Below are 14,637 nucleotides of genomic sequence, written 5' to 3' on the forward strand. Positions count from 1 at the left end.
TTTATCTTATAGCTTCACTCTTTTATGCATTTTCATCTAGAATATGCATTTTCATATCTCACCGTGCCGGAGGCACGGGTTATACACTAGTATAATATCTATTATATAAAACAGAAGGAAAACGATGACTGGGACAAACATCCTTTTTTAACTATTCATATTGTCTAGAAGCCCTTCTCAAAAATTAAGATATAGTCCTTCGTAGAAATAAAGTTACCTATTTAAAAAACAATAATCCTTTCCTTCTTAGAAATAAAACAACTAACTTAAGAAAAAAGGAAACAAAATAAATTTCAAAAGTTAAAAAAAGAAATTAAAATCTCTCTCTTTCTCAATAAAATAATACTAACTAATTTAAGAGAAAAGAAACAAAAAAATAATAACTAATAAAAATTCTAATTTAAGAAAAAAGAAACAAAATAAATTTCAAGGGTTAAAACCTATTTAAAAAACAATAATCTTTTCCTTATTAGAAATAAAAATTCTAATTTAAGAAAAAAAGAAACAAAATAAATTTCAAGGGTTAAAAAAAGAAATTAAAATTGCCCCTCTCAATAAAATAATTATTAATTTAAGATAAAATAAACAAAAAAATAATACAAAAAAATAATAACTAATAAAAATCTCTCTCTCTCAATAAAATAATAACTAATTAAAATTTCTCTCAAGTGTCCGTGCCCTAGGGCACGGGATATATCCTAGTAATATAATATAATATAATATAATATAATAATAATACACTAATATAGTAATAAGATAATATTATAATAATATGATTTGATAATAATAATTATTTTTATTACCTTCCTTACTCAAATATATAATAATAATAATAATAATAATAATAATAATAATAATAATAATATAATAATAATAATACAATAATGTAGTAATATAATAATAAGATAATATTATTATAATATGATTTGATAATAATAATTATTTTTATTATCTTCCTTACTCAAATGTCCCCAAGTATCCACAAGTGTCTTCCATATTTTGAGAGACATTTTCTCTCCAAAAGCTCTTCAAAGTTACACTAAAATGTCTCCAAGTGTCCCCAAAATCAATTTGTCTTGAAATGTCCCTAATTTCGTGTCCCGAACGAATAACACAGACATTTGGGGACATTTGAAATGTCCCCAACCAATAACACGGACATTTGGGGACATTTAAAATGTCCCCAACCAATAACACGGACATTTGGGGACATTTCAAATGTCCCCAACCAATAACACGGACATTGGGGGACATGAAAATGTCCCCCAATGTCCCCAACCACTACCCCCCCTAATATAGTAATAAGATAATATTATAATAATATGATTTGATAATAATAATTATTTTTATTACCTTCCTTACTTAAATATATAATAATAATAATAATAATAATAATAATAATAATATAATAATAATAATACAATAATGTAGTAATATAATAATAAGATAATATTATTATAATATGATTTGATAATAATAATTATTTTTATTATCTTCCTTACTCAAATGTCCCCAAGTATCCACAAGTGTCTTCCATATTTTGAGAGACATTTTCTCTCCAAAAGCTCTTCAAATTTACACTAAAATGTCTCCAAGTGTCCCCAAAATCAATTTGTCTTGAAATGTCCCTAATTTCGTGTCCCGAACGAATAACACAGACATTTGGGGACATTTGAAATGTCCCCAACCAATAACACGGACATTTGGGGACATTTAAAATGTCCCCAACCAATAACACGGACATTTGGGGACATTTAAAATGTCCCCAACCAATAACACGGACATTTGGGGACATTTCAAATGTCCCCAACCAATAACACGGACATTGGGGGACATGAAAATGTCCCCCAATGTCCCCAACCACTACCCCCCCCCCCCCCCCCCCCCCCAGTTGGAGAGGAATTAGGTAGGTCCGGAAAAAATGAGTGAAAAATCCAAAAATCTAGACCCTTATAGGAAAAAAACTCACTCAAAAATAATAATGTCAAAAAAACTCATTTTTAACAGGACAACATATTTTTCATAATTTCATTCTTACCTTTATGTGTTGACAACATATATCATTTTGTTGTTATAACATTTTGACAATATCTATAATAATGTCCTGACTTATTATAAAATGTTGGCGTCATATATAATTATGTTCTTAACGACATATATAATGTATTAGTCAAAATATTATTTGTTCGTTAACGGATTTGTAAATACAAAGGATAATATGCATAACATTTTAATTTTTGTAAAGGACAAATAAAAAAATGTTTTAGTCTTAATATTTATGTCGAAAGCAAAACAAAAAAATGCGGAAATCATTTATTTTTTCACAAGACAAATAAAAAAATGTTGTAGCCAAAATGTTTGTGTCAGTTTGTCTATTTGAAATGCAAAAGAAAAAAATGCGAAGTATTTTGGCAAAACAATGTCTAAGCAAAAACGAATTTGTTCAGAAATTTACAAATTGTTGAGACAAACTAAGATTTGTTCAGAAATTTACAAAATTGTTGAGAGCAAACCAAGAATTGTTCAAAATTATTTTTGACGTTGATTTGGGCGGAAATTTTCATTTTGGAGGGTAAATTTGTAATTTTACCTACTGAGTTTTTTCCTCATTATTATACTATTGAGCCTGATTCTCTTTAACTTCCCCATTTTGGGGCTTATAATTACCGCCCCTTAGGTCCGAGGGCTTTTATCCTCGAAAGTGATTCTAAGGTTATAACCCAACTTTTATCTAACGGTGAACAAGTGGCCCTGTGGCAGCTAACCAACGAATCTGAAGATCTCGCTTACTGGCGACATCTCTCCACGTCAAGGTTCAATTTTTTAATCAAATTTTCAATCAAGTGGCTCATACACTTGCTGCGACTAACGCCTTAACACCGTGATACTTCCATCTCACCTAAATCACCCCTAAGCAGATAACTTGTTCGACAGTTTGGTCCTTTTTGTAACTTCGTATTTACTTCTTCCAAAAAAGAACTTCGTATTTACTTTTGAAGGGTCCTATATGGACACTTTATTGGTAATGGTATGGTTTATTAAAAAAAGAATACAATTCTCAAAGTAGTAAATTATTCAATTTCAACACTAAAAAAAGAATAAGAAGCTCTTGGTCTAAGGTTCAAATGGTGGACCTTAATAGCACTAAAAAAATATGAGTCTCATATTAATATAAAATTTATAAATTTTTAAAAGAATTTTTGGGCTTACGGTTCAAAAATCTACCCTTAAACACACTTTTAATCCTCTCTAATCTTAAAATAGGGTTATAAACCAAAATATTAACATAAATGGACATCTAGTCCTTTTGTATCCATCTCTAGAGAAAACAAAAATCCCTAGAATTTATATTAAATTATAATACCCAATCTAACCTTCTATATAAACAAAAATTGTTTTTCTTTCAAAATCCCCAAATACCCGTTTTCTATCTTTATCTCTCACTTTCTCTCTCCAATCACGATCATATTAACAGAAACTTTATCTTCATTCTTCTCCAAAACGGAAACCATTAATGTTCTCTTTCTAAAATTGAATCCTCTTTTCAACCTCCATTATTAAGTCTCGGAATCTGCTTCATCTTCATTAGACCAGCTGAAAACTCCATTGTTTATTATGATTTCCATCATCAAACATTCAGGTTCGTACCTTTGTTAAGATCCACAGTTGCTTATGAGGTTAAAGTAACAAGTTTAATCTTTCTTTTAATGTTTTTCATCATCATCTTTAAAGATATTTATGATTTTCATTATAATCGATTTCATCTCTGTAGCTTCTTTACAAATATTCATCATTATTCATGATTTTCTCTCTCTAAGATCTTCATAACCGATTTATGATGTTAATGTTAAATCCTTGTTTACTAATTCATTATCTTCGATTATGTTATTTTTGTGTCCATGTATTATTTTATTTTTTCATTAGATTAAGGTTTCAGATCTTGATGTTTAGAACATTTCTTGATATCAGATCCGGTAACGATACCATTTCTGATCTAGAGAAGATTCCGTACGTTTTTTGTAACAGAATGTAAACGATGTGTAATTTATACGAAATTATGTGTACTATATTGAACATGACACATTTTAACCAGAGAACATTCCGTACAATGTTATTGTAACAGAATGTAAACAATTTGTATTGTTCAAATCATGATATGTACTTTATTGCGCTTTATACATTTGAACCAGTGAAGATTCCGTATAACTTTTTTGTAACAGAACGTAAACAATGTGTAATGTTCCAAAAATTATATGTAATTTATTGCACTTTACATATATTTTTTTACATAACAGTAGCTTTGTTATTCTAACTAAAGTTCTGTTGTCTCCAACACATAATGAATTTTATAAAACATTATACATAATTTACTGTATTATACATGTCGTTTCTAGTAAATTATATGTTTTGTTGACTAATGTATATGTTTTTCTTTTTGTAGTTTTGCTGTTAGTGGTGGAATTTCCTACAGAATCATCCAACCTAAGTAAGACTACGAAACTAAAATATGATGGTTGGGATAAAATATTTACTAAAGTTTGTCAGTTGTTTCGATTTCCATCAGAAAATATTCGGTTCGTTTGTCAAGAATGATTTAAAGCGTGTAATTGTTGTTTGTTGAATGACTCAGATAGTTGAGAAGATACTGCAGTGTACCTGTGTAAAAAACATTAAGTTCTAGTATAAATAATGTGAAATATTGGATAAGTTAAGTTGTATACATGACAAATGATGGTTTCCTCGTAATAAATAACAAATAATTTACGAACTTGTTTCATAATTTGTATTTGATGTGTGGTTATGTATGAGTAAAAACGAAAACAAACGCTGCTCAAATGTTCGTAAATTGTACATAATTTATGAACATGTTTCATAATTTGTAAGGGATGGTTGGTTATGTATAAGTAAAAAAACGAAAATTAAATGAGAGAAAGTGATATATACGTTATGTATATTAACCCCCAAATCACGCTAAATTGATCCTAGAAAAATATACTCTTTCCAAATCTGAAAGTTAAGTGAGAGAAAATTGATTTGAATCGAAAAAAGAATTACATAGTATGAGAGAGAAAATTGATTTGGTTTCCAAATCTGTAAATATGAGAGAGAAAATTGATTTGGAAATATCTATTATTTCCTATTCAATCCCCCCAATCATGCAACAAAAATGTCGTTTCAATTTTGGTCCGACTCCAATTAAAAAAAAAGCGAAATCTGTACGGGGATATGGCCGCGATTTGGTTTTATATGGTAAGGGTCTTTATGTCCAAATTGCAAAAGGACTAAAACCCCATTTTTTGGGAAGATTGGACCCTAAATCCTTTTTGAACATTATTTTGGGCCTTATATCCATACATATCACGATTTACGTCAGTCATTACATGACATTGACCTAAGTTAAACTTTTTCATTGTTTGATTTGCTAAGAAAAAGTTTATATCTTTCAACAAAAAAAGAAAAGAAAAAGTTTATGTTTTCTAAAATGCAAAAGTTTCCATATGTTGTTTTATTTCAAGGTAAAGTTCAACGGGCTTACATAATTCAAGGTGCTTCGTTAGGGTTCATCATCAGGAACTCACAAACAGATGTCGTCTACCAAGAAGGAAGAAGTATAAACGCAAGATCTGCTTTAGATAGCCAAGACACTCCTTCAAGCGGGAACGAAAGCGGCAGATATAGGGTTTCAAAAGCTATTTATAGAGGGTGATGCAAGTCAGGTCATCTACGATGTAACGGACAGTGGGGATTCAATCCCTTGGCGCTTCAAATCTACGGTCACCGAGATTCAAGCCCAACTGGCGCGCCTTGAGGCCTATCAGTTTAATTTGGTCCCACGTGGCTCTAACATGCAAGCCCACAACCTGGCTGAATCGAAATTTAACCCTTTTAGTTGTTGTATTTCTTGCTCAGTACCCATGTGATGCAGGGGCGCCCGGCGTGGAGACTAATTCCATGACCGGACCCGGTCATGGTCCAATTGGCCAAAGAGAGAAGATTTAGAAAGTTCTTATTTTAGTATATTTATTAATTAATTTGGTTTAGGAATTATGCTATTTTAATAATTGGAAAGGTCCAGAGTTAGTCCAGTTATTTAGGTAAGTTGCAGTATTTAATTATTTAGGAATTCTTATTCAAGTCTATCTAGGAAAGTCCAAACCCTATAAGAGGGATAACTAGTTTGTCTATTATCTTCAGATTTGAGAGAAAAACCCCATTGAAGTTTTAATAAAGTTTATTATTTAGAGTTATTTGATCTTTAATTTCATTGTTCTTAGTTAGTTATTTTATATCTTTAATTCCGCTGCGTTTCTACATCAAGTGGTATCTAGAGCCATATTTTTTTTCTTAATCAATCTTCTCATCATGGTTAATACTACTATCTCTACTACACCAACTAAGGAGAAATCACCAACTTTCTCTTCTGAATGGGACAACATCAAAGAAGGGTTATCTGCAGGAAGAAAATTGGAAGAAGGGTTCAATGAGTATAAGAAGGAAACAACAGAAAAATTCAACAACATCGATAAAAGATTCGATCAACTCAATGAATCAATCACCATCATCTCCAAGCAACTTGAAGGTATGTGTAAAAACCAATCTCCACCTCCCACCACTATCACACATCACACTCCCACACATCTATCGGGCACCACCACCACCACCACACGTGTTCCCTCTCTAGGTTTCCCACCCGAGCCAACAACACCACTATTCGGCCACACCATTAGCCACCCTCCACCAATTATCACACCACCGTTCATCAACCCCTATTCCCCACACTCGACTTTTCCAACAACCCCATACCACCATTACACACACACGTCAACCCCACCATCATTCTCTTTCACCGAACCAACAACGACTCAAAACCGACCACCACCCGAGAGCCTCTACTCGGCCGAACACCACCTCCAACCCAACCACCAAACCATCAACCGAATCATACCCGGACCAACCCAACCGGTTACACCTTTCGGCACAATCACAACTTATCAAGAAACAAGTAACCCATACCCATATACCCGATTCCCTCCTTCCACTACTAACCAAACCGAACACCCAATTTACCAACAACATCACAACCACCCCAATCCCCATTCCGAGACACGACCAACCACGTCGGTTATGGACCCGGTTCTACAACCCTCACTTCAACGCCGCCCACTAGAAACCGAGCCCCCCATCCACCGTGACCAACCCGACAACAACACAAACATTCGTAACCGAGACCAATACCATCCCCTCACCCGAAACCGAGAACATAACCTAACCCATTCCCATTCCCAAAACCGCGACTCTACTCCTCCCTCAAACCGTCCTACAAACACACCTCAACGACATCCTTTGGTAGGCCATTACACTCAAACCAATCGTGAGAATTACACTTCTCTTTCCGACACCGAATATTCAAACACTAATTCTTCATACCGTATTCGAATGGAAGTACCTTCGTATGATGGTTCGATTAATATTGAAGACTTCTTGGATTATGTGTCTAGACTTGAGATTTTTTTTGATGTTATGCAAGTTGAAGGCCCTGAACAGGTACGTTGTGTAACTGGTTATTTATCTAAAACCGCTCTTACTTGGTGGAAACAAGAATCTGAGAATCGACGTTTATTACACCTCCCTCCTATTTCTTCATGGTTAGAATTGAAACCATTAATGTTCTCCCGTTTCCTCCCTCCGGATTATGAGAACCAATTATGTGTTGATTATTTACGTTGTCGCCAAGGAAGACGTTCCGTTGAGGAATATGCTTCGGAATTCCAACGACTTATTACTAGACTCAATCTTCCAGATTCTGAGTCAATGAAAGTAGAAAAATTCAAGGATGGACTTCGTAATGATATTAAAGATTTGGTTAATTTGAGAGCTTTTACTTCGGTTTCTGAATGTATTAGTGTAGCTAGGTCTTTTGAATCTGATTCACGTTCAATTTTCCGAGGACATAGTACAAGAAATCACACTGTCAGAACTCTACCAGATGAATTAGATCAATCAAAGCAGGCGGAAGACGGTACTAAATCACTACCAGAAAATCCATATAAAAAGCCTCCTCCCGTTAAGTGTTATCGTTGTTTTGAAACAGGCCACTATTCTAATGCTTGCCCCTCTCGCGGTAAGGCTACTTTGGTTGAAAAGAAATCTGATTCGGATTCAGATGAGGATCAATTTGAAAGAATTGACACTAGTCCCGACAATGGTGATAGAGTTATGTTACTAACTCGACGAGTTCTTTTCACACCTTTCAAAAGGAATTTATCTCAACGAAAGAATTTGTTCGTTACACGAGGAACAGTACTGAATAAGGTTTGTACTATTGTGATTGACAATGGTTGTGTAGAGAATTTGATTTCTACTAAACTAGTCAATTTCTTGGGTATTCCTACAGTGATTAAATCTTCACCATACAAAACTGCTTGGATTCAGTCCGGTACTACTACAAAAGTTGATCATATGTGTACCATTAACCTTTCTATTGGTTCTTCTTATGTGTCTGCAGTTAATTGTGATGTTACAGATATGGATTTATGCCACATCATCTTAGGACGTCCATGGCAATCTGATGTTGATGCCACTTACCGTGGTCGTTTGAATGTTTATGAATTTCCATGGAAGAAGAAAATTGTGACATTGTTACCAATTGAAGATGGATCGGAGGAACTACATTCTCTTCACAAACGGTTCGGGACGAACCTCTTGGGGGAAGAGGATGCTGATGCAGGGGCGCCCGGCGTGGAGACTAATTCCATGACCGGACCCGGTCATGGTCCAATTGGCCAAAGAGAGAAGATTTAGAAAGTTCTTATTTTAGTATATTTATTAATTAATTTGGTTTAGGAATTATGCTATTTTAATAATTGGAAAGGTCCAGAGTTAGTCCAGTTATTTAGGTAAGTTGCAGTATTTAATTATTTAGGAATTCTTATTCAAGTCTATCTAGGAAAGTCCAAACCCTATAAGAGGGATAACTAGTTTGTCTATTATCTTCAGATTTGAGAGAAAAACCCCATTGAAGTTTTAATAAAGTTTATTATTTAGAGTTATTTGATCTTTAATTTCATTGTTCTTAGTTAGTTATTTTAGATCTTTAATTCCGCTGCGTTTCTACATCACCATGTTTGTGCAGTTTGGCGTTCTGTTAAATTCATTGTATTCTCGCACTAGCCATTTGGCATTAATGAAGTTGATCTTTAAAAAAAGAAAATGTTTACACCTGTTAGGAGGGTGCCCGTCATTTTGGAATATTTAACGTAAGATTTGTAGACAATTTAGCAATGATAGAATTTTAGCCAATGAACGGTGTCGACGGCAGAGGCAGGTTGTTGGCAGGGACATAAAAAGAAATTGGGCTGAAGAACAATTTTTTTTTTAACTTAAAAGACAAGTTACATTTTGTTTGGCTAAAACCCCAAATATTTGTATTTTATTTAGTTAAAAATCAAATATTTTTTGTAAACTCTTGCAAACTGTTGCAAACCCCTCTTACAAATTGCTGCAAACTTCTTGCAAACTACTACAAACCTCTTGCAAGTTGTTGCAAACTTCTTGCAATTGTTGTTACAAACTTCTTACAAGTTGTTGCAAATTACGAAAATAGAGTGTAGAATGATAGAAGAGAAAAAAATGATTGATCAATTGTAACAAAACAAAAAATTTTGACCAAATTTCCTAGTTGGATTTTCAAGAAGTCACATCTTTTGAGTTTCAAGTAAATCTTCAACAAAAAAGAAAGTAAATCTGAAACAGAGTTTTTATAGAAATAGAAGATATTATAGAAAATTATCTATATTATTTTTTTTTTGTGAAACTTCACAAAATTTCAGAAATGGATGCCCAAAAATTAAGGAGAACCCATCTCCTACATCAATATTAGGGTGGAAATTGATGTCAGATTAGAAAATTAATGTCCATCTCTGAATTTTTAGTCGATAACGTGAACAATATATTTAGAGTTTTATCAACACCATGGTTAATACATAATCTTTTTATCAAAAAATACAATTAGGCATAATTAATCTCTTGTAAAGATTAATAAACTTTACAAACCCTCCCAACACTGTATCCCTTATTATTACACAAAAGTTACACCCAGTTACATAATACACTCCAACTAATAACAAAGCGTTCGAAGAATTATTTTAATTTGTGAAGGCCATGCATGTCGAATCATTGCCTACTAGAGGAGCACTATTATTAGACGAACCCCATGCATCTTCTGTAATAAATTGCATCCACGCATCGTCTTTATCTTCCTCATCCATACCTTGTGATGATTCTACTGGTACATCCGGTGACATGGTTTCATAGTCATAAATATTAATAACCGGAGGGCTTTCAACGAATGTTAGACTACATTGCCCTTGCTCTTCGACTTCAGTCGAGCATACACTGTTCTTCTTAAATACTCGACATAATGCATAAGAATCCTGAGATCAGAGTATTTTTCTTACATTAGTTAGATAATCCATTATATATATTATATATATTAAGATAGTTAAGTCATATAGGTCTCAGCCTTTAACCACATTTCTTTCTTTCTTTCTTTTTTTTTTTTATTTTTTTTTTATTTCATTTCATGAAAAACTAAAATGGTAGAAACTCTAATGTTAATATTTTATGTCTCAAATAAAACAATATCCTAAGGTCTTAAAAGATAGGTGTTTTTTTTTCCAATTTATAAAATTAGACTCAAGTTGTTGATTGACTCAAGTCACATTTCAGAATATTTATTTTTCATCAGACTCTTGTGTGTGACTCATTTGCCTTACTAATTCAAATTCGTTTAGAGTTCATTTGAGATAAATAAAGTAAGTGAGAATTAAGAACTTATTGTCAGAATAAAGTGAAATAACAATTGTCCTCTTGACTAAAATAAGTCAGAACTAGACGACATACTCTCAGACAAGTAGACCTCAAACAAGTGATCAGATTCAGACAATCGAAAATCATATGACACCTAAATATTGCTCGTTCGTGCCACACTATATATATTTTCCTTTTAGAGAAGAAGCATCTAAGTCTAACTAGAAATGTAGTTTGTTACTAGAGAAACACAAAAAGAGATATTGATGATAACATTGACAAAGCAAATTGGTGTGAGAAATTGTTGTAATTGTAAAGGAAAAGGTCAATATTCAACATAATACAAAATCTTGATTCCTGCATGTATTGATGACAAAAGTAACATACAGTTGTTTAAGTGGTTAATTTTATGAGCCAGAGATGATAATGTGGGAGGGAATAAAGTGCACAATTGAGTAGAGAAGGGGTAGTTAGGGAATAAAGTGAAAAGCTACCGACATCTTCTCAAACCATAAGTAAAGACTTAAAAGGGATATAGGATGCATCTATGGCTACCTTTATTACTACTCATGATTTGTGTACATCAACCACCCTAAATAATCCCCAAAAAAACCCACTCAAGTAGCCCGAAAAGTAGGTCGTCTATAGGTCGAACGCAGGCACGACATAATCTCATTAGACGGACTCTGTTAAAAAGAAATTATCGTCTAATGAGAATCGACCACATCAAACACGAACTCCATTAAAAAAAAATGATCCCTCTCATCGACATTCAACCTGTGGTTGGGGCCCTTTAACACTTTTCTTTATATATGGTGGTCCCTGGTCATGGATCAATCAATAAAGATGGGTTTCTCTATATATATATCTATAATAGAGAGCTAGAGAGATAAAGAATTGAACTTTTGTCTTATTTAGAATAGAATATACAAAATTAATTGGAGATAAATAAGAGGACAAAGTGAGAGTCACGTTGGGATCTTACACCAGTCCAAGCAAAGAATACCTAAAACCCTAACTTTTCATGCACCTATTCACGACATGCATAATTAATTAACACCCAATTACTTCTATTATTTGTCCAAAGTCTCTTTCTAGCTATGTTAATTTACCTCCCAAAGTCATTTTCAGGAAAAATTTTCATCCATTCTACCCTTTTTTTCCCTCCAAGTAAAGTCAATAAATCTAATTCCTCTTTTGACCAAGTCAATCTTTCCTTGACTCACATTAGACTCTCTTTTCTCATCTTTTAACTAACAAGACAATGCCACACTCTACACCAAACACTCTCAAATATAAATGAAAACAAAAAACCGTTATACGGTTTTGCATTTTTATATATTCACATCGGCCGTGGATACAAATAATGTGATAGTACGAATATTCTAACAACTTGAACTCTAGTGGTTATCGACATCAAAATACTATCTTTGCCTTCTAACAAACGCGTACATCTATTTGACATTTTCATAAAATTAGGTTTTTTTTTTGAGTCAGATTATGTCTCAATCAAAGTTTAAGTAATTATCGTAATTCTCAGACATTTGTGCATGAATATATAATATAAGAGATGGAGTTTTAAGTTAAGTGACCTGAACTCCGGAGGTATCTTCGAAATCCTTATCATCAAGTCGATATTCATGCATGACCCAATCAGTTCTGATACCTTGAGGAGCTCTTCCTCTATAATAAACCAATGTTTTCTTCATTCCAATTGCTTTATTTTGACTACTTACCTTTCGATCTTTACCAGTCGATTTCCAATATCCAGCACGAGTTGCTCGATTCGTTCTGAACCCATTCGGATATTTTCTATCGCGAGGTCCAAAGAAATACCACTCTGGATCTCTACTTGGCAAGAAGGATTTGTCTACAAGTAATGTAATCAGTAAACTAAAACCATTAGAAAGATGGATATACTGAGCTTTAAATAATATTCTAGGATGCCAAGAAATGATGATGAAAACTTCTACGAGAGAAAAACTGAAATCAAAGATAACCACAAAAAGAAGATTGTAATTGTTTTGGCCTGAAAATGGGTCACAACTACTGTCTGAAAGCTGATGTGACTGACTCCCATTAGTCGTCGAGACATGTGGAGAGGAAAAGGATCAGACCAAGTGGAATTCACGAAATATGGACACAAAATGCATGAATGCAAGTTGGTGCACAATGAGGATGAATAAGCTACATCAAATAGGAAAGCCAGAGAGAGAGGAGAGAAGAAGAAGAACCTGCCAAGTCCCAAGGCTCGCATTTGTAGAGATCGACTTCGGGAATTATATCAAGCTCGATTTTTAGGCCATGAATTTTTCTCTTGAGATAATAATTGACGAGTTCTTCGTCTGTCGGATGGAACCGGAAACCCGGAGGCAATCCGACCGGTGCCATTACTAGATAATCGTTTTGATCTATCTTTAACTTTCTGGCGTTTCCCTTGTCCTTGCCTGGCTGAGTATATCTGAAGTTCAGAACTGATATTGATCGATCTATGATCAATATCAGTTGTTGTATATGTATATATGAATGATATAGTATACTAGCTTGCTCCTGTTATATATATATAGAGATGGTAGTAAATCTAGAGAGAGATGGGGGGAGAGAGAGAGAGAGAGAGAGAGAGAAGTGAGTATGGGTCTGTGATCTCTAAATATTCAAAGTCCCTTGTTTTTGAGTCATTTTTCACTTTTTCTTTTTGTGATTCGTCAGACAAACGTTTGCTTCAAGCCCATCAAAATATTCATTCATGCATGCACTCCTCATCATCCGTCCCACCAGTTTCACTTCCAAACATTACTTACCTCATTTTAAAGGTAAATAGATAATGGTTCTACAAAAAAGTTAAACACTTAATGGGTTAATCAAGCCAAAGGCATGTCTCCCAATCTTTGACTATTGAATATGATAAGGTTTTTTTTTTTTTTTTTTTGGAAGTCGCCTACGATCTACGTATGTCGTTACATTTGGCACTTGATACATCATAGATGTGATAAGCTCGATAACCGCCCACTCAAACACTAACAAGACCGGGCCTGTAACCCAGCTAGACAAGGCCTAAAGCCCAACAACATTATTTACACCCTAACAATCCCAACTCAAATAACCAAAGATTCCACCTTCTCTGGGATTCGAACCTAGGACCTCCAGGGATTTCTGGAGTTTATGTCAACACCTTGGAACCACTTGGGCTACCAACCGTTGACATATGATAAGGTTGTTTAAAGGTGGCTTTTAAATCAAATTTGGGTTTGGGCTCAATATAAAATGTGGGCTTGAGTAAATGGTTTTATCAAACTACAAAGGGTAAATAAGTAAAATTGCCTCATGAAATTAATTAAAAGAGTGTAGAGTCTTTTGTTTGACTAGTTTAAGAACAATCTAGAGAGAGAAAGTAAAAGGAGAATAATATAGAAGAAACTTGAAGAAAAAGAAGAAATAGATCTAGTATAAATATTGTGTTTAAGGTAAGAAGTAACTTCAAATCTAGTTAAATATTGTGACAAAACTTTGTGTGTTATGTTTATGAGATTGTGTAGATCTAAAGAAACTTTATTATGTGAAGTATGTTGATGTGAATCTTTTGAGTTTATTTGAGTTTATTGAAGTATCTATACCTTTAATCTCCAACAAAGGTTCTCCAAGAGTGGGCTTGAACCTACTTATATTTATTAAGGGTCTGTTTGATACGTGTCATACGTGTGAAAACATTTGATGTGAAAACCATTTTTTTCTTGATAGGAAAAAAACCCAAGTTTTTCTATACAAATTTAGTTTTTTGTGTTTGGTATGGTAGGAAAGTATTTGAGAGAAACATTGAAGGGCACCCAT

General features: G+C 33.5%; 1 protein-coding gene across 1 annotated transcript; it reads right to left on the reverse strand.

Moving 5' to 3' along the window:
- Positions 1–9,976: 9,976 nt before the first annotated feature.
- Positions 9,977–13,473, reverse strand: NAC057 (NAC domain containing protein 57). Its single transcript, XM_086652998.1, has 3 exons — positions 13,044–13,473; positions 12,402–12,679; positions 9,977–10,433 (listed from the first exon to the last, which is right to left on the reverse strand). The coding sequence occupies exons 1-3, from the start codon at positions 13,198–13,200 to the stop codon at positions 10,146–10,148; spliced, it is 723 nt and encodes a 240-aa protein (XP_086509124.1). The 5' UTR covers positions 13,201–13,473; the 3' UTR covers positions 9,977–10,145.
- Between the last annotated feature and the right edge of the window lie 1,164 nt (positions 13,474–14,637).

Source organism: Eschscholzia californica, unplaced genomic scaffold, assembly GCF_041429995.1.
Source record: "Eschscholzia californica isolate CP2 unplaced genomic scaffold, dmEscCali1.0.p SCAF_1, whole genome shotgun sequence".
NCBI lineage: Eukaryota > Viridiplantae > Streptophyta > Magnoliopsida > Ranunculales > Papaveraceae > Eschscholzia > Eschscholzia californica.

What these genes read in the sequence shown, in the direction of transcription:
- NAC057 (XM_086652998.1), bottom strand. Translation starts at nt 13,200, where the DNA reads ATGGCACCGGTCGGATTGCCTCCGGGTTTCCGGTTCCATCCGACAGAC. An exon ending in CGAGCCTTGGGACTTGGCAG is followed by an intron (nt 12,680 to 13,043) that starts GTTCTTCTTCTT and finishes CATTACTTGTAG; the next exon opens with ACAAATCCTTCTTGCCAAGT. An exon ending in AAGATACCTCCGGAGTTCAG is followed by an intron (nt 10,434 to 12,401) that starts GTCACTTAACTT and finishes CTCTGATCTCAG; the next exon opens with GATTCTTATGCATTATGTCG.